The sequence below is a fragment of the Neomonachus schauinslandi genome, chromosome 13 (assembly GCF_002201575.2).
Source record: "Neomonachus schauinslandi chromosome 13, ASM220157v2, whole genome shotgun sequence".
Taxonomy (NCBI): Eukaryota; Metazoa; Chordata; class Mammalia; order Carnivora; family Phocidae; genus Neomonachus; species Neomonachus schauinslandi.
In genome coordinates this window covers 71864845-71885642 of record NC_058415.1, presented here as the reverse complement: position 1 = coordinate 71885642, position 20798 = coordinate 71864845, and the positions used below count along the sequence as shown (strand labels likewise).

Sequence of the window (20798 nt, the reverse complement as noted above, 5' to 3'; positions counted from 1 at the left end):
TTATTCTCGTGTCCTGAGGAAGACAAGAGAATCAAGTTTGCATTTTAGAATGATCATTCTAGCAGCTGTCAGCAAGCAGAGTGGGGAGAGACTTGTGGGCTGAGGCGCCCAGAGACACTCAGGCTGCTACCTACAGAGACATGGTTAGTGTGGTTGAGAGATTAATAACTTGACAGTTGATGAATTTCACATTTTAAATGTTAAACTTTTTCTTTCATTAGGTGGATAAATATTTGAAGGAAATTCTTCAAGATTTGGTTAAGAACCTTACCAGCAATATGTGGCGAGTTCGAGAATCCAGGTACCATTTTTGGAAATATAAGACTAGTCAGATATAACTAATTTTTTTTCTTCAAGTTTCCAAGCTTTATACTTTATACTTTATGCAAAAGGAATAAATTACTGAATTACTAAAAAGCGTATTTTTGGTTGGGTTAGAGAGTTCTCTCTACTTAACTATTTAAAACTCTAAAATAAACATCCAACTCTAGTCAGTGGTTTTTCTAAATTGTCTTAGTTTATATAAGTATGACATTAAAGAAGATCACTTGTTAAATTGGTAGACAATAAGATATATATTGTCATGACTTTGTAGGGTGTCATTTACTTATATATTTATGTAAATTTATTCAGTGCCTGTTATGTGCTTGTGAGTGTGCTGCGTGGGGGTACACTGGTAAATAAAAAATGATGTATCCTCTCAAAGAGGCTGTATTGTAGTTGTGGGACGCAGACATCTGATGAATATAAATGCCACGTGTGGGGGGTGGTATTTGAGGCACCAAGGAGAGAACAGGCGTTGCTGTCCAGGAGTGAGGCAGAATCCATATTCTTGTTTGATATGAATGTTTCATAGTAAGATTGAGCTTTCTTGATCATAGACTTGAAAACCAAATTGTTTATTTTCAGCTGTTTAGCTCTGAATGATTTATTGAGAGGAAGACCTCTAGATGACATCATTGATAAACTTCCAGAAATTTGGGAAACTCTTTTTCGGGTACAAGATGATATCAAGGTATTAAAAAAAAAGTCTGCATTTATTCACAGAATAACTTTAACTGGGATTGTTAAGATGTATACGTTGGGTATTTAAGAATTCACTCTGTATACAATTTTAAGAGACTACAGTTTTCTCCCAAAATTTCAGTCTTAATGTGTCTGTGATGTTGCAGGGGTTTTTTTCAATAGAGATTTTATGATGTTATTGATTAGGACAAGTAACAGTTTGGAAATAATCCAGACAACCTCTACTTGATCAGTTTTATAAATTGGATCAGTTAATCCCAAATAACGTGACCAATTCCTTTGAATTTTAAATTCAATCTAAATTTTAGATATTTTGGTATCTCACCATTAGAATTAGGCACTTTAGTTTTACCTTTCTTTTTGACTTATTCATTAGAGATTTTTAAAAGTCTTTTAGAATGCTCATACAGATATTTATATGTTTGCATTTGTAATACCTTTAGTTTCTAAACTGTTTTATGTTTTTTTAAAAGATTTATTTATTTTTTGAGAGAGAGAGAGGAGTGTAGGGAGAGGTGCAGAGGGAGAAGGAGAGAGAGGGTCCCAGGCAGACCAAGCAGACTCTGTGCTGAGCTCAGAGCCCCACATGGGGCTCAGTCTCAACACCCTGAGATCATGACCTGAGCTGAAACCAAGAGGAGGACACTTAACGGACTGTGCCACCCACGCGGCCCTGAACTGTTATACTTTGTAGCCATATTTTTGTAAGGTCAAAATATGTCATACCTAAAAAAATATATGCCATTATAACATGTTCTTTGATGGGCAGGGAGCCTAATGAAACACTATTTTTTACCTGATATTGCAAGTAGGATTTTTCACTAATCTGTGTAGAGTCGGAGGCAGTTAAATACACATCATGGGGTGGATGGGAATGAAACTAATCTGTCATGCCATACTTTCCTCATTTTTAGGAATCTGTACGGAAAGCTGCAGAACTAGCTCTGAAAACTCTGAGCAAGGTGAAAACTCTTATCTTATACTGGGAGTGAAGTGGGGCAGGGCTTTCTGTGACCAGGACAACGATGACTTATTTTTTTGTCATCTCAATTGACATTGAGTTGCAGTGACATAAAGTAATCGGTTTCATGTTATAGTTCAGTGTTCTTACAGTGAATGAGAAACTAGGTGCCATTATACTAGAATACTAGTATTTTTAGCATAGAATATGTCTGGTCTCTTTATTTGGTCGGCTTCTGTGGGCTTTTACATAAGGTATGACTTTCACTCGACCTTGAAGAACACATTACTCATTTAGATCCAGCCACATCTACCTCTTCTCTTATTATTACTGTGGTTTTGTGTTCAGCTGCCTTGCATGTTTATGAGGTTGGCAAGCTTTTTGAAACTAGTTTCTTACTTGAACTTGATTGTATGGTATTTCAGGGACTTCTACATTCTATCTGTATAGGCTTGCCATAGATTACATCGTTAGTAAGTAGTAAAAACAGGTTTTAAATCCAGGTGTTTCTTATTCCCGATTAGTGTTCCTGACCACTGTGTTATGCTGCCATCCAAAGTTATTGATGATGATAATACCTTAAGCCTTCTGCAGAGTGCTTTCTTACAGATTTTCTCACTTCCTTTTCAACTGTTTCCTGTCTCACAAATGACAAGACCAAAGCTTACAGAGTGGAAGGCATTACCCAATTCCCTGTTAGGTGTTGGCAGACAGAGCATTCTTTTCTGTTTCTCCCCGAAGTGTCATGGAGTTGATTCTTATTCTTTTCTATGGCTATAGGAAATAGAAAGTATTTTGTTAGATGAATGCCTTATTGGGTAAGAAGTCAGTTTCACTAATTTCCATGCTCTCTGTATGTGAGGTTTGTGTGAAAATGTGTGACCCCGCCAAAGGAGCAGCTGGCCAGAGAACCATCGCGGTCCTTCTGCCTTGCCTTCTGGACAAAGGAATGATGAGTCCTGTGACAGAAGTTCGAGCTCTCAGGTGTGAATCAGCTGATAAAATGAATGGATTTACTTAGTTTCTAGCCATTCCGCAGAAATAGTGTTTCTCTGAGTGTTAGATTCTTCAAAGTATGGAGAAAATGAGTTGAGGAGAATACACTGAGGTGACCCAAGAGCATTTGTGAAAAGTTCTGAGGCGGAACATTTCTCAGAAACAAACATTCTCATGGGAACCTTGCTTTGGACCAACATCCTGTTGTTCTGCTTTGACCTTGCGTAAGGTGTGTTACTGTGTTGCCATTGGCATCTGTCCTCGGCAAGCACACCTTTCTGTTATGCCCCTGGTCCTTGGGAGGTTGCTATTGGTTAGACCATTTAGTAATATTTCACAGATAACTAGGTTTAAAATAAACTGTACCACCTGCAACAGTGAAGTACTAAAAAAATACACTCACATGTTTAGACATATATGGCCATTTTGTAAAATTCAGCAGTGAAGGATTCTAGTTTCTTGTTTTTTTTTTTTAAACTAGAGTCCTATTTAGGAATTTTACCTGTCATTTTATTTCACTCTTAAAATTAGATCACATTAATAGTACCAGCAGTATTTCATACTAAGAGTAACTATTTCTTACTATTACTAATAAAATAATTGATGAGGGAAGATTTTTTTCTTTAATTAATTACCTTATTTTAGAGCGAGAGTGCATGCGCGTGAGCAGGGGGAGGGGCAGAGGGAGAGAGAGAATCCTGAAGCAGACTCCTTGCTGAGTGTGGAGTCCAACACAGGGCTGGATCCCAGGATCCTGAGATCATGACTTGAGCCAAAATCAAGAGCTAGTCGCTCAACTGACTGAGCCACCCAGGCTCCCTGAAGGTGTTTTTTTTGTTGTTGTTGTTTTGTTTTGTTTTTAAAGAATTCACATAACAAAGGCAAAGGAATGATAAAAGTAGGATATTACTGTTTTGCTGACCTCATTAAAATAATCTAGGGTAATGATCATTAGTGGCTCCTAAATCCACTGGTCAAAGGTTATTGGAAGCTTTAAATGGATGGTCAGGAGAACCAAACTTGAATTCACTGACCACTTAATATCACAAAAAAAGATAAGCAGACATTACATGCATCCTAATGTGATGGAATAGGACATGTACACCACCACCTACAAAAGATTCGTGGTAAAAAAAAAAAATTGAACCTGAACCTGATTTAGCCTGAAGATCTGTACAGGGGACAGAGAGAGGAACATGTTAAATGACACCACTGGAAGAGAGTTAGTGAGGACAAATAAATTATAAGGAAAAAGAGGAGGGATGATTAAAAAGGATTTAAGAAATGCAGTAAATTGCAATGTGTGGGTGGACTCTGGATCCGATTCCAACAAACCAACTTACTTTTTTTTTTTTTTTTTTGAGTGAGAGAGGTGGAGGGGTGGGAAGGGCAGAGGGAGAGGGAGAGAGAGAGTATCTTAAGCAGGCTCCAAGCCCAGCATGGAGCCCCACGCAGGGCTCGATCTCACAGCCCTGAGATCATGACCTGAGCCACAATCAAGAGTTGGACGGACACTTCACTGACTGAGCCATCCAGGTGCCCTCCAAACGAACCAACTCTTAAAGACATTTGTGAAACAGGGAAATTTGGATATCAGATTATATGAAAAAAATTATTAATATTTTCTAAGTTTGAAAATGTTATTTTGATTATAGTAAAGAATTCTTGCCTCTTAGTGACACATACTGAAGTTAAAGGATACTTCAAGATGATATGGGGGGCGGGGAATATGTGCTTGTGTGTCTGGAGGAGCTATAAATGAAACAAAATTGGTGAGAAGTTGCAAATGGCTGAACTGGGTAGAGAATATGTAGAATTTCATTTATGATCCTCTCTTCTTTCACATATGCTCGAAAATTTCTATAATAAAAAGTAAAGGAAAAAAATAGTGCTAAGACCGGACACTGTAACCATGTGAATGTGTTCCTGAATACAGTGAACCACAGAACGTCCTCATGATTAGATTTGTAGAGCTTCTGGCTTTTGTCAAAAGGACTTAGGAGTTGTATTCTGTGTGTCTGTAGCATTAACACCCTTGTGAAGATTAGCAAAAGTGCGGGAGCCATGTTGAAACCACATGCACCAAAACTCATCCCAGCTCTGTTGGAATCCTTAAGTGTACTGGAACCCCAGGTTCTCAATTATTTGAGCCTCCGGGCTACAGACCAAGAAAAGGTGAGTTGACAGCACAGACATATTGGTGAGTTTCAAGGAAGAAAAAGCCTTGCTAAGGTACTGAGTTCCATCTGAACAATCTTTCCAGTGTCCTTAGACAAACTCCATTACTCGAATGATACTTTCACCACTCTTGAAATAACTCCACACCTGTGACTTCATGCAGTGTGTGTTTTGGGGGGTCGGAGGGAGCACAGCGAAGGCTCACACAGTGTTTTGTGAATTGGATGAAAACTAACACTTCCATTCAAAAAATGCATTTCCATTTATTTAACACAGTTTTTTGTACATGTTTGTTTATTTTTTCAGGGGTTGGTTCTCCACCTTCAGAGTCCTTCTATGGACCACTCCTGCCCTATAAGTAAAGAGGATTTGTATCTAGACTTTGGCATTGTCCAAAATTATTCTGCTTTTCAGAGATACTGTAGTTGCCTTGACTGATCAAAGTTTTTTTTAAAAAAATTGTAGATGAAACATTTACTGTGAAAAAATAATGCAGAAGGGGGAGGAAGTAATCCCCTAGGAGTCTCCTCTGCCCTACCGGGTCCCCATGGTCAGTAGCCTCCTGGGTCTGTTTTGAAATTCCCTTGAAGTCACAGGCGACAAACCCAAACAAACACACTGATTTAAAAATAGACTGTGAATGTTGTTCTACAACCTGCTTTTTGTTATGGACACTATATCATATCTGTATATAGAGCTATTCCATTCTTTTTAATGCATGCATAGTATTCTACAGTGAGGTGATTTCACATTTTGGTCAGAGAGATTATGCAGCATCAAAAGTTGTGCCCGTTCTGTTTCCTCCACACCTTTGCCAACATTGAATAACATCAGTCTGATAAGCAAGAATCTCGTTCTGATTTACGCCTTCCTGTTACTAGGGCTGTCCATTGATCGTATTATGTTAGTCACTTACATTCTGTGAATTGTGTGTTTCTATTCCGTGCCTGGTTTTGTGCTTGTTGATGTTTTTACGTTGGTCTCTGTTTATTAGGACTGTCACACCTCTGTCATGTAGACTGCTGGTACTCGCTCTCAGTTTGCTATTTGGTTTTGACCTTGGCTAAACTATTCTAATAACCGACCCTCTTTCCCTTTGCCTCTCATGTTGCTGTTTCTTCTCCATTCATCATTCTTTCCTTTTCAGCAGTGGACTCGCCCTGCCTAGGTTCCCACAGTGTGTTTACTAGTGCTGAGAAGTAGGAAACAATGTCTAGCCCAAACTTTGCAGCCTTAGGCCTGTCACTTCTATACGCGTTCCTTTCCTCATTGACTACGTGTGGCTAGTTAACCTCTCCTGCAGGGTCATTGTTAGACTGAAATACCTTTACAAAGTTAAAGCAAAAAAAAAGTATGACATTTTTTTCTGCTTAGATACAATTTTTTAAAACCTTAGGTAGAAATTTATTTAGCCTATTCCCGTATTTAGTGGTTGGAGAACCTGAGGCTCAGGCAGGCGGATGGCTTGCTCAGAGCCACACTGTGTTAATTTCTAACTGCAGTTAATTTCTAGCTATTGTCTGAATTTCTCACCTGCAGTGAGAGGCTGCCTCATTGGTAATTGTTGAATGTAGCTCAAAAGAAATTAGAGTTGGACTTAACATTTGAGTTTGCTTTACCTATGTATTATTTTTAAAAAATTTCCTCTGGAAGTTAAGCCCTTTTATGGGAGTATATGTGGGTTCTTCTTAATTGATCGAATATGCTGAGTGACTTGAATTTGTGTCCTCAGGCTGCGATGGATAGTGCTCGACTCAGTGCTGCCAAATCCTCTCCCATGATGGAAACAATCAACATGGTCAGTGCCTAATGTAATAAGAAAGTTTGTTTTTTGCTTACCTTAGAGTGTAATTTTTCAGTCTTTACAGCCCATTAAATGAAGTAGAGGTTTAAGGGATGAGTCAAACAGCTCTTGACTCTAGTTTTTTCTTAGGATAGGTCTTTTTTTCTTCTTCCAGATTATTAAATGGAATAAAACATTTTCCAAATACTAGAATCCGTTAGTCCAGATTTGTGTTACATAGAAGAACAATATATTAAAAGATTTCTCTATAAATCTCTATCTCTTTTGGCCTGTCTGTTTAGAAAGGTTCAGATATTTGTGTGCCTGGGCATGGTCTTTGGGAGGACCTAGGAAGGTGTAAGCTGGAGGTGTTCAGTGAAGGTAGGTAGCATAAAAGATAGGGAAGGAGAACTGAGCAATGTTGAAATGTTTTAGTTGTAAGAAGGGATTTGCAGAAAAGATCTGCTTGGCACTGAGGTTCTAAATTCTAAAGATCCTGGAGTCCGGGACTAGGGGTCACTAAAGTTGAGAGCCAGCTCTGCTGCGCATACCCTGGAGTGGTTAATTGACAACTCGTGAGCTATTGGAAATTGTTTTGTTAAGCAGATCACAAGGCTGGACAAGAGAAGAAGATATTTTTTAGTGCTTACTGGGGGACTATCACCGAAATTTGGTCTAAGGGTATTATGTCTTAGTTGGATTATTGAGGGGAAAAGGAATCTTAAATAAATAGGAATGGTTAGCAAACACCTTTTGGATATGCTCATTAATAATAGAAAATATGTCATTGCGTTTTTAAAAACATAGTGTAGCAAATTTGGCTAAGAAGTGGGTTTAGTAGGGCAGGCCCGCTGAAAGTCAGTTTTAACTAAACCTGTTTTACACTAAACGTGTATTGGTAAGGAGGAAGAGTAGGCCCAGAGAAATCCTTTCTTGCGGAATCCTAATTTATTTTCTCCTTTAGTAAGTCAGTGTTTTTCATGATTTTTTAAAAAGATTTTTATTTTATTTGATAGAGCATGTGAGCAGGGGGAGGGGCAGAAGGGAAGGAAGAGGGACAAGCAGACTCCATGCTGAGTGTGGAGCTGGACTCAGAGCTCAGTCTCATGATCCTGAGATCATGACCGGAGTCGAAATCAGGAGTTGGACACTTAACCGACTGAGCCACCCAGGTACCCCAATTTTTGTTTTTTGTTTTTTGTTTTTAAAGATTTTATTTTATTATTTATTTGACAGAGAGAGACAGTGAGAGAGGGAACACAAGCAGGCAGAGTGGGAGAGGGAGAAGCAGGCTCCCCGCTGAGCAGAGAGCCTGATGCGGGGCTCGATCCCAGGCCCCTGGGATCATGACCTGAGCTGAACGCAGACGCTTAACAGTTGAGCACCCAGGCGCCCCACCCCAATTTTTGTTTTAATGTTGAACGACTGATGAATGTTTTTTCTGTTTGTAGTACAGTGGTGGTTTTTATATTGAAATCAGTGCAAAATGAACCCGGCAGTTTTTCAACTTGATAAATCCAGTGGGTACATATTTGACACAGCAGCTTTTAATTGATGATGTGGTATTGCCTTCATCATTTTCTAAGGTTAACTTTATTCTTTTCCCAAAGTGCCTGCAATATCTTGATGTGTCGGTGCTTGGTGAGCTCGTTCCTAGATTATGTGAATTGATCAGAAGTGGTGTGGGTCTTGGAACTAAGGTAAGTACGTGTATTTTTCACAAGAGGAATTTGCATCTTCATTAGTTGGGGCCACAAAAATATAACAGCCGTCATGTTTGAAATTCATATTTCTCTGTACAACTTAATAATAATTTACATTAACCATTTTGTTTCTCTGGTTGTACTAATAATTTAAAATATGTAGCTCACTCATAATAGAAAACATGTGACTTATTCAATAAATAGTGTCTGACTTTTTTAGTGGGATCATTTCTGTCCCCTGGTTGCCGTGTACGTGCCCTCTGGGTCCCTGCCCTGATCAGTCATTAATGGAAATGCTTGTGTAGGTATCAAGGCACGGATGGTGGTTTTAGGTGGTGATTAGCATTTTCACGGGGGCTAGCAGGTATTTGGCAAGAAAAATGTCTTCCTCTCCAAGGTCTTTCAAGGATCAGACCCTGTCCCCACACTTTAAAGGCAACTCACAGTTTTTCTCTTGACAAAATTAGCACTTGCTTGCATTTTAACATTTTAGCATTTGTAGATCAGGAGAAAGTTAAAGACTGTGCATGAAGTTTAGCACCCAGTGGTAATCGCTGTTAATATTCCACAGTGTTTTCCTCCAGTCTCTTTTCGGTGCACGTGTCTGTGACAGCGTCCTCTTTAATGGCCATGGGGTACTCTGTCATGTGGCTGTAGCGTCATTTATATTAGTCCATCAAGGAGCTTTGGATTTGTCTTCAGCTGTTTTGATACTGAACAGAGCACTGTGATGAATGTCTTTGGACATATCTGGAGCTATTTCCTTTGGTTACATTTTTAGAACTGGAACTGTTAGAACAAGGATGGCCAGGTTGACCTATGTGACCCTCCCAAAAGATTGTATTAGTTTTCTTCCTTGTAGTGTGTGTGAGAGCACACGTCTTCCTGCTGGAAGCCTTGAGAAAAAATCTTTGCATTGCATACTTAAAATAAAGACCTTCCTCTTGCCAGATAGGAATCCCGTTAGGCGTCATGTATTTCTCATCTTTAAATCAGCGACACCTAAGACACGGTGGGTTTGAGAGACAGAACATTGTCACCATCAAATTTAGACCTTTGCCTTTTGTAACCCTGTAGGGAGGCTGTGCCAGTGTCATCGTGTCGTTAACGACTCAGTGTCCCCAGGACCTGACCCCTCACTCAGGTGAGTTTGTCAGAGCCGCGAGTGGTGATACTTCGGTGTGGCCATGTCTTGTGGACAGGGTTTTTAAAAAAGTTAAGTATCCTTCAGACGGGCTTGTGATCTGCTGTATGGTTTTCCTCCCTGTAAACTCCCCCTTCTGCCTTTGTTTCTTTGTTTGCAAGAGGTGCGGTGATGACCAAGTTTAACAAGTTTAGCACGTGTTCACTGTTCTATAAGTATTAGATTAATTCTTACTGGCTATGAAGAGGTAAGAGTATCTGCCATTTTGTAGGATTTGTTTCCCATTTATGCCTAATTTTACATCAGCATTTTTCTCTTCTTGGATTGACTCCTCGATGGGGCTAATGAACTTTATGTACCTAGCTCTCATTTTTGCAACTTTCCCCACGATATTCTAGACACGGATTGTTTAATTTTGTATTGGGCGAAGGGAAGCAAGTGCATAGTACACATGTAACATACAAGGGTTCTAAACAGGGTTAAGTTTGTTTTGGTTGAACATTTGGTCAACCAAGGATCAGATTTTTCTTCATTATTTTTGATAGGTAAACTTATGAGTGCTTTGCTTAGTGGCCTGACAGATCGGAACAGTGTAATTCAGAAATCTTGTGCATTTGCCATGGGCCATTTAGTTCGGGTGAGTTGAATTTCTTATTTAATTAAGTATTTATACTTTGATAATTATAAAGAAATAAATAGCGATTGTTTTCTTTTTCAGACCTCGAGGGATAGCAGCACTGAGAAACTCCTGCAGAAGCTTAATGGCTGGTACATGGAGAAAGAAGGTACCTTTATTTCCTTCTCTCTAGTATTTTTATTTTATTTTATTTTATTTACTAAAGATTTATTTATTTTAGAGAGAGAGTGCACTCGTGAGTTGGGGGACAGAGGAAGGGGGGAGAAGCGGGCTCCCTGCTGAGCTGGGAGCCAGATGAGGGGTGGGCTCCCTCTCTCCACCCTGAGATCATGACCTGAGCTGAAAGCAAGAGTCGGACCGTTAACTGACTGAGCCACCCAGGCGCCCCTCTGTTATTTTTAATTTAGATGTTAATAGTCTAGTAAGACAATACAAATCGGGTCTTGCCGTCTGTGGTATTATGTGCTTTGCTAGGAACACTGGATTGATGTTACTGATTTGTTTTGCTGTGGTGCAAGCTGAGCAATAGTCTGTTTACATCAGTTCGTTACCCTAACCACAGTAAGTATCATAAAGATGACTCTATTTCTGCTCCTCTTCAGAACCCATCTATAAGACCTCTTGTGCTTTGACCATCCATGCTATTGGACGGTACAGCCCCGACGTGCTGAAGAACCATGCCAAAGAAGTGCTGCCTTTGGCATTTCTGGGCATGCATGAGATCGCCGAGGAGGAGAAATCAGAGAAAGAAGAGTGTGACTTGTGGACTGAAGTGTGGCAGGAAAACGTACCTGGTTAGTAATCAGTACCTGTGAATTCATCCCGTTTCTTAAGAACCACAGCTGGAGTTCTTACTCCTCTTTTTCATTTATAGACTCCTATAGTTACTTTCCCAGGACCTTAATGGTATGTGTCCCGTCTGGTTTTAAGCCTGTCCAAATTGCTGCCTTCTCAAGGTTGATGCTCAGCTCTTCTCTCTCCTCCCTCATTGCTGCCTATGTGAGAGAATAGAACCTCTGCCCCAGCTAAGTAGAGCTTTACTGATTTGTGTTGGGAGTGAGTGGTGATTTGATGTTGGCTTAGAGTATTATTTTAGAGTGAGGCTTCTTCTGTACTTCACCTGCACATGTGTAAATGGATGACGACCATTTGCATGACACCCTCCTGTGGGCATATTCGAGTTCATAAAGTCCTACTGTTGTAAAGATATATCACAACACTGTTCTCTTTCTCTTTCCGAGAGTGGTGTGATCTAACCATTGAGAATTACTGCTTTAGACTGATGGTCACTGACTTTTTTTTCAGATTAAAAAAAACCCAGTTAATTCTTTTTGTCACTTAAAAGTTGCTTTGATTTTGCTTTTCATAACCTAGGTTCCTTTGGTGGCATTCGGTTATACCTGCAGGAGTTGATTACCATTACCCAGAAGGCTTTGCAGTCTCAGTCTTGGAAAATGAAAGCCCAGGGTGCAATTGCCATGGCATCAATTGCAAAACAAACCAGCTCCTTAGTACCTCCATATCTGGGAATGATCCTGACCGCATTACTGCAAGGCCTAGCTGGAAGAACATGGGCAGGAAAGGTAAAGGAACCATTCATGCCCAGTTAAATTTAAGGTATCCTTAAAGGATTATGACTTCATCTCTCATTTTCTATAAAAATTAGAATCTGGTTTTGTGGGATGTCAGATGGATTGTTTTTGTGAAGCAGATTTCCTAGCCAGTGGGAAGCTTTGGGTAAACCTTGTCTGATTAAATATGCTATTTCATCAAAGTGTAACCCACGTGTTTTTGAATACTGCACAGTAATGCTGGGGGTTGATTTTTATTTATCATGTTCAGCTTTCCAAGAGAGGTCTTAAATCACTTGGTCGCCATTTTGTCCCTGTTGACCTCATGAACAGATCAGGATTGGGCACATGTGAAATTGAGTAGCAAGGCAAGCTGTGTCTAAACCTGGAGCTGAGGATGCCCATCTCTGAGGCCTGTGAATCAGTCACGTTACACACAAGGGTGCTAGTGGGATACTTACAGTGAACCCTCCGTGGGGGAGATGAGATTGTGGCAGCATATCACAATGTCCTTGATGTTGTTCCAGTCAGTAGTGGCCAGCGCTGTACTAGAGGAGAGGCGTTGGGCTGGGGATCAGCATTCTGTGATTGGCACGTCCACCTGTTGACCTTGGGCAAGTCAGGTCTCTAGGCTTTATGAAATGGAGATGAAGACAGTTGTCCTGCTCTTGTGGTTTGGAGTACAAGTCTGTCGATGTGCTTGTTAAATAGTAAAGTGCATTAAAGCTAAGATGACTCTGGTTAATTTTTGTCCTCATAGTCATTAAGTATTCCTGAGGTAATGGAGTCATAGTACGTGGGATGGAAATGACACCTGTGTGCTTAACAGTGTTCCCTCATCTTTCAACCCTTTAGGAAGAGCTGTTGAAAGCCATTGCCTGTGTGGTGACAGCTTGCAGGTAAATGTTCTTTCAGTGAAGATGCCATTTCTTAAGCTGAACCCCAAAGCTGAAGTCCTTGTTAACTGTCCCGATGCGTTTGTGTGGCTCCCGTAGTGCAGAGCTGGAAAAGCCTGTGCCCAGTCAGCCCAGCACAAAGGAGATTCTCCGGGCTGTTCTGAAGGAGTGTTGCAAAGAGAACCTTAAATACAAGATCGTAGCAATCAGCTGTGCGGCGGATGTCTTGAAGGCCACCAAAGAAGACAGATTCCAGGAGTTTTCTGACATTGTCATACCTCTCATCAAGAAGGTAGTGATCACCTCTATTCTCTCAGGTCTCGTTTAGACTTAAAAACTAAAATTTAGGAAGAAAGAAAAGGAAGCAAGATTGTCCTGGCATCCTCTACTCATTTTATTTGGATCAGTGTAGCTGCAAATAGGAAATCCCAAAGTCTCATGGCCTCAAACAAGATAGAGTTTTGTCTGTCACGTAATAGTTGAGGCTCTTCACAGCTCCGCCTTCCCTGGAGTGTGGCCATTGTCATTGTGGTGCGTGGTGTCACTGCCTTCCGGGCGGGTAATGGCAGAGGAGATGGAGGGAGGATGCAGGGTCGAAGTTGGCACATCTCTTCTCTCTCAAGGAGAGTTCTCGGACATTGCTGCATGGCCCTGGCACTTCTCTTTCATCGGCCAGTCCTTCACCAGCTAGCCACAGTTCTGCACAGGAGGCTGAGGAAGGCAGTCCTCCAGGTGTCTGCCCTCCGTCTGCCCTCCGTGGGACGATGGGAGAATGGCTGGTTCTTCTTAAGCAAAGCAGAAAGATGAGTTTGTTGCAGGGGTTTCAACCTGCACACAGGGAAACTCAGGGTTATGGGGACAGTGACTTCCAAGAGTGAGTGTCGGAGTGAATGGACAGTCTCTGACGTAGTGGTGATATGCTTTGCCCTTTAAGGGTGTGCAGAAGCCACCCCAGGCATCCTAGAGTGAGTACAGGGAGCTCAGTGGGCCACTGTTAATTGTCTCTGCCATGTATTGAGGGACTTTGGTCAAAAAGACTTTGGTTTCATTTGGAAAATGAAGTACTCATTTGTAAAGGTTGGGCACTGGTTCAGAGAAAAAAAGTTATGGTTTATTATCTTTTTTTTGTGAAACACGAAATATTTTAAATAGCATTTTTCTTTCTTGTGTTGCTGCCAATCTGCAGTTTTCTTTCAACAGTAAGGCTGTTTAAATAATTTCTGTTACATAATGATAGTACATGGATTTGGGAGACTTGTGTTTTCAATTGATTATATTACCAGCTAGCTGGATGAGTCACTTCTCAGCATGTTTCCCTTTCTTTATTAAGAGAGAGTTTGGATTTAGAGGATTATTACCAAGTTCTTGCATCTTTAATCCCATGATTTTAATGCAAGTCTTTTTATGTTATGTTTAAAATCCTACATACACAGTATTTTTTTCACCTTTCCTAACAGAGTCCTTTAAAGGATTTTCCAAATTTATTAGAGAGGTGTAGTATTTCTGTAACAAATTTTTTTTTTTACAAATAGGAAGGCCCGTGGTAGAGAATTTAGTTTTTAGTTCTTGGTTAACATCTACTCTGGTACCCTGACTGTTTTGCAGTACACCTGTAACTTTGACGGAAAATAAGTTTTGCTTTCTTTTGCTTTCATGTATCCTAGAACTCCCCTGAAAACACTGGCGTTCGGACAACCAAGAATGAAGATGAGAATGAGAAGGAAAAGGAGCTGCAGCTGGAGTCTCTGCTGGGAGCCTTCGAGAGCCTGGGCAAAGCCTGGCCCCGAAATGTGGAGACCCAACGTAAGCACACGGCTTGCATTTGAAGAAGTGCTTTCACCAGAGGTTACTGAATGAGAGCAAGGATGTTCTGTGTGCCAGATCACAGTTATCATTTGTTGTGTAGTGAGGATCCAGTGTAAATTGTACTCCTACGTGAGCAGATGATCTCGTTGACTACTCTTACCGGGTTGGTGAGGGCTGCTGCAGGAGCAAAGCACCGCGGGCTGGGTGGCTTCAACGACAGAAATGATTTTCTCACGGTTCTGGAGGCTGGGAGTCTGGGATCAAGGGGTTGGCAGTGTTGGCTGCTTCTGAACCTTCTCTCCTTGGCTTGTAAATGGCCGTCTGTGTCTGAGTCCTAATCCCTTCTTATTACAAGGACACCAGTCAGACTGGATTGAGGCCCACCGTAATGAGCTCTTTACAGACCCTGTCCCTGTCTTTCAGTACGGTCACCTTCTGAGGTAGTTGGTGTTAGGACTTCAGCATACGAATTTGGGGGACACAGTTCAACCCGTAACAATCATGATACATTTTATGTAGATAGTTTGGCCATAAAAAGAATTCTGGTACTCTTTTACGTAAATGCTCTGTTCTGAGGAATCTGTAGAATTTTCACTAGTGGTTCTTTCCATCTCGAAATTAAGGGCCTTGTTACCAAATCTTCAATAAAGAGGTGAAATCTGTATTTCACTGAGAAACTTGCAACTTTTTGAGAGATTTTTAAATTGAACATGTATTTCCAAAGGATTAAGTAAATAACCACTAAACCTTTGTTGTTGATTTAGTTGTAGTTCATTCATAGGGCCTTAGTCGCGGGATGACGCTGCTCCTAAGTTGGCCTGGTGTTGCTTCCTCCAGTGCACCCTGCTGAACATCTCCGTATTCTCAAATGTTACACAGAACATTACTGATTATTCAGGACTGGACATGTCTAAACTCAGACTTAAGGTTGTCTTTGAACCTTGCCATCTTTGTGTGAGCTTTTTACGGCCTATTTGCTACGTACTAGAAGGATTTTCCAAAAGATGGAGCGTTGTTAAGTGGCCTTATTTCTTGGTATTACGTTGACTACCGCAGCGGAAGTTCACTTTATTGACACCATTAGGACTCCTAATTTTTGCTTGATAGGTAGAAAAGTTAGAGTAGCGAATTCTTTTTTTTTTTTTTTTTTTAGATTTTATTTATTTGCGAGAGAGAGAATGAGAGACAGAGAGCATGAGAGGGAGGAGGGTCAGAGGGAGAAGCAGACTCCCCGCTGAGCAGGGAGCCCAATGCGGGACTTGATCCCGGGACTCCAGGATCATGACCTGAGCCGAAGGCAGTCGCTTAACCGACTGAGCCACCCAGGCGCCCATAGAGTAGCGAATTCTATAAAAAAAGATGACATACATCTCAAAACAAAGCAGTTTATTTTCATAGAAGGCATAGGAATGTACATTCATTTGCTAGTTATTGAAGAGAGGGCCAAGGCCTTTGAGAATTGAACTGTTCCACACTGGCTTCTTACGCACATCTACAATTTCCGTTTTCTGGTTCTTTATAGTGGAAAAAGAACTTACAGTTTCTTATGAAACAAATCAAGTGCAACAGAATTCTTCTAGATTTTTACCACCATTCATCATTTGTGAACCATACTAAATTTTACAGTATTTAAGAAATAACTACTTTGTTGAGCTTTATACTCCTTTTCATCAGTTAGCATAATAGTAATTATGTAATTATAACAAGTGCAGTTGGCATAACATGTTTGGAATAGGCATCGTTGTCTCTTGATAAGCCAACCAGGCGCAGAAGCTTGGACGTGTCCCAAGTCGAGTTCCCTGCCTCCCGAGTTCTGCTTTCTCTGGCTGTCACTCGGGGTATCTTACAGGGAAAGGTAGTGTGGTTAAGATTCTGTGTTCATTCCTTGGAGAGCCAACATTTTTGAACAGGGGTGGGGTGGGGCGTGTTCCTGGCCAGGGAAATTTGGGAATTCGGCACAAAGTCAGGCTGAAATTTTTTTGAGATTTCATGGCTTTAATTAAAGGCATTTGCTATTTTATTTTTTTCCTCTCTCCTACTCTCCTTTCCCTGTCCCTCTGTCCTTCTCTGCTCCGATTTCTCTCTGTCCCTGTCTGTGTCCCCCACTTGCTCTGTCTCTTGGCCCTGCCCATTCTCTGCCCTGCTCTCCCCAGGTTGTTACCGTTGGGAGCTGTGCAAGTTGCTATGTGACCGGCTAAAACTGAGCACGTGGAAAGTGCAGCTCGGAGTCCTACAGTCCATGAACGCCTTTTTTCAGGGGTAATTTTGCTTCTAGTTCACTCATTTGTTTGTCTTTCCTGCCCCAGTAGCATTTTATTTATTTATTTATTTTTAATTTTTTAATTTTTTTTTAAAGATTTTATTTATTTATTTTTTAGAGAGCGAGCGAGAGAGAAACAGCATGAGAGGGGAGAGGGTCAGAGGGAGAAGCAGGCTCCCCGCTGAGCCAGGAGCCCGATGTGGGACTCGATCCCAGGACCCTGGGATCATGACCTGAGCCGAAGGCAGACGCTTAACCATCTGAGCCACCCAGGCGCCCCCCAGTAGCATTTTATAGCGAATCAGTGGAATTATTTTATTTAATTAATTTTATTAACATATAATGTATTATTTGTTTCAGGGGTACAGTTCTGTGATTCATCAGTCTTACACAATTCACAGCGCTCACCATAGTACATACCCTTCCCAGTGTCCATCACCCAGCCACCCTATCCCACCCCTGCCCCCCACTCCAGCAACCCTCAGTTTGTTTCCTGAGATTAAGAGGGAATTCTTTTATTTTAAAACTGAAAAGCTGCAGTGACATCAGAAAGTGATATATGCAGATAGAAATTATTTGTGCCAGAAAGGTTTTAGAATGTTTCTTCATAACTAGCAATTTGTATCTTGTTTTCTGATTTGTACAGATTAATGATTTTGGAAGAAGAACATGCAGATCCTGAGGCTTTGGCTGAAATTCTCCTTGAAACTTGTAAATCAATCACTTACTCTTTAGGTGAGTGTGGTGAACTGACAGTGGTAAGGAGTCCTCTCTCTTTTTTTTTTTTTTAAAGATTTTATTTATTTATTTGACAGAGAGAGACACAGCGAGAGAGGGAACACAAGCAGGGGGAGTGGGAGAGGGAGAAGCAGGCTTCCCGCTGAGCAGGGAACCCGATGTGGGGCTCCATCCCAGGACCCTGGGATCATGGCCTGAGCTGAAGGCAGACGCTGAACGACTGAGCCACGCGGGTGCCCCAGGAGGCCTCTCATTTTCAAGTTCAAGGAGTGAAGCTTCAGATGTTCCCTCCCTTGTGCTCGGAGCTAGATTTATGGAACAGCTGCTGAGCTACTTCATCTACTTGACCTTGGCCCCACACTGTGGTATATTAGTCTGGAGCCGTAATTTAGGATTTTAACCCCTAGATTGGGAAAACGTTTGTGATAGTTTTTTTTTTTTTACCCTTACTTGGAAATAATTTCAAACTTACAGAAAAGCTGCAGTTACAGTACATATAGCTATATATCCTTTTTTAAAAAAGATTATTTATTTGACACAGAGAGAGCGAGAGCACAAGCAGGGGGAGTGGCAGGCAGAGGCAGAGGGAGAAGCAGGCTCCCCACAGAGTAGGGAGAGCCTGATGGGGGGCTTGATCCCAGGACCCTGGGATCATGACCTGAGCCGAAGGCAGTCGCTTAACCGACTGAGCCACCCAGGCGCCCAATATCTGTATATCCTTTACCCAAAGTCACCTGTTAATGTTTTGTGTCAGTTACTTCATCATTTGTACTTCCGTGTACGTATTTTTTTCTGGAGTCGTTTGACAGCATGTTGCTGACGTCATGCCCTTTTACTCCTGAACTCTTCAGTGCGCCATCTTCCATACCATCTCAGTACCGTTACCAGCTGTAGGTCGTATGACGCTGACGCTGTGGGCTTAATCACATTTTTTCCATTTATATTTTAGGTTCAGTTGATTTGACAGTGTTCTTTTATAGACTTTCTCCTCCTCCCCTCTAGTAAGGAATCCAGGATTATTCACTGATTTTAGCTGTTGTGTCTTTTTAGTTTCCTTGAGTCTAGGACACTTCCTCAGCCTTCCTTTATCTCACATGACATTGACAATTTTGAAGAAAAGCCCCCCCTCCCGCCCCACCGGCCTAGTTGAAGCTAGAGTGTTTCTCATTTGGTGTTTGTTTGATGTATGCTCACGATTGGATCCAGGTTATGAGTTCCCAGTTGGGATACTCTGAAAGTGAGGCTGTGTGCTCTCACTTCAAGAGGCATAGAGTGTTCATCTGTCCTACTTGGAGATGTTAATTTTGATTACCTGGTCAAGGTACTACTCAGTTTTCTTTATTGTATAGTTACTAAATTTCTCCCTTGTGTCTGATAAGCAGCCTGTGGGAACACACTTTAAGACCGTTCAGACACCCTGCTCCTCTTGTAAAGTATGTCTAACCAGCAGTCAGAAGATACTCCAAGACCATGCAGATACACTGCTCCTTTTCAAAACATCCTCTTTAGACCATGCATCCGTGGTTTTTCCCTGAACCAGCTTTTACTAAGATGATTTTCCAACTCTGGTGCTTTCTCCATATCTACCATTTGGCAGTTGGCATCCTCTTGTAAACAAGATCCCACCTCTCCCTACCTCTTTATTTATCTGTTAACAGTACTGATTTGTGGATTTTCTCCCCCCCACACCAGTTTATAATTAATTATTTTCCTTAATTAATTTTTTGCTCAAATTGTTCCAGATTTGGCCAGTGGAAAAGCTCCTATGTCTTATTGGCAGGTCACTGTCATCCTTTTAGGCACCTCTGTACTTCGTAGCATAAAAAGGATGTTATAAGCTCACCCTGTGCTTTCCTTGCCTCAGGTTTGGCTGTGTATTAATTTTTTCCGTAGACAGTTTCACCCTGAACAAGATGCTGTGTCTAGAATAGACACCAGAGACGCCTCTTTCAGTTGCAACTCTTGGAGGTAGCCTGCCTTCGAATAAAAAACTGGCTGCTAAGACACTAGTCTCTGCAGGGTCTCAGCCAGGTGTCCCTGATTGCCCTTAGCCCTCTGGGTTCTGTAATGTTCTCTGATAAAATGAGGAAGTCATGCAAACCTAAAGACCTTTCTTAGGTATCATGTGACGACAACTCTGTGTTTGAGATAGTGTCCTTTGATTTCTTACTTCTAAAATGGGTCCTTGAAATATTGCCATCTGTTGTGGTGATTGGTATATTGGGTATATGACAGTTACATTGGTATATTGGTATATGACAGTTTTTTGTTTTTTTTCTTAAGTAAGGAATATGGACATGTAACGCATTTCAAGTATTTGATGATAATGAGCAAAGTGAAGCTTACTTAAGAACAGGTGTATCTTTCCCTGAATTTGTAATTTCTGAATATCTTTCTTCCAGTAACACTAACTTAATCTTGGAGGTTCTGTTTGTAAGGCGTATAAAACAAATAATGTGAATATCTGATTTTCCTCTTAGAAAATAAGACCTACTCATCTGTGAGAACAGAAGCTTTATCTGTGATAGAATTACTGCTTAAAAAACTTGAAGGTGAGTGTTTTTTTTTTTTTTAAGATTTTATTTATTTGACAGAGACACAGCAAGAGAGGGAACGTAAGTAGGGAGAGTGGGAGAGGGGGAGGAAGGTGAGTTCTTGATTCTTCTGATTGGAAGAGGGCCAGAAAGCCAGGATACTTTATGGCATATATTTTAGAAATTTTTTCCTGCTTTTGTTTTTAGTAAGTGTATACTCTAAAATACAAATTAGTACACGGACATGTGAATGAGATCTACAAAGCTAAAACCTTTAAATTTTATTAAGTGTTTAAATTTGGTACTTTTTCATTTTATATACTTTTAATGTATTATGAAGCTACAGTTGTGTTGAATAAAAAAGTTCTGTTTCCTCCATGACTCCTGATGTAATCTGGGTCACTTCCAGTGGCAGAATGGGGCTCCCAGTACACACGCCAAGAAACAGAGTGATCCCTGAAGAGTGGGGTTGGGAAAACATTTTAACACTTACCTACCCAACTCATCAAATTTGACAGCAGTTTGCTTAATCTTATTTTTTTCCCCTATTCCTTTTTTTTTTTTT

The 20798-nt window shown here is 40.9% G+C and overlaps 1 protein-coding gene across 1 annotated transcript in view; it reads left to right on the top strand.

The window, feature by feature from the left end:
• Positions 1–20798, top strand: part of ECPAS (Ecm29 proteasome adaptor and scaffold) — a 104273-nt gene that overhangs the window by 80030 nt on the left and 3445 nt on the right. The window contains exons 31-48 of the mRNA XM_044920423.1: positions 222–301; positions 910–1015; positions 1941–1988; positions 2850–2971; positions 5008–5158; positions 6894–6959; positions 8555–8644; positions 9725–9791; positions 10337–10428; positions 10510–10576; positions 11031–11222; positions 11803–12011; positions 12855–12898; positions 12995–13187; positions 14560–14698; positions 16855–16960; positions 17608–17696; positions 20180–20251. Of these exons, the coding sequence (XP_044776358.1) occupies positions 222–301; positions 910–1015; positions 1941–1988; positions 2850–2971; positions 5008–5158; positions 6894–6959; positions 8555–8644; positions 9725–9791; positions 10337–10428; positions 10510–10576; positions 11031–11222; positions 11803–12011; positions 12855–12898; positions 12995–13187; positions 14560–14698; positions 16855–16960; positions 17608–17696; positions 20180–20251 (1933 nt within the window). The remainder of the gene's footprint in view (positions 1–221; positions 302–909; positions 1016–1940; positions 1989–2849; positions 2972–5007; positions 5159–6893; positions 6960–8554; positions 8645–9724; positions 9792–10336; positions 10429–10509; positions 10577–11030; positions 11223–11802; positions 12012–12854; positions 12899–12994; positions 13188–14559; positions 14699–16854; positions 16961–17607; positions 17697–20179; positions 20252–20798) is intronic.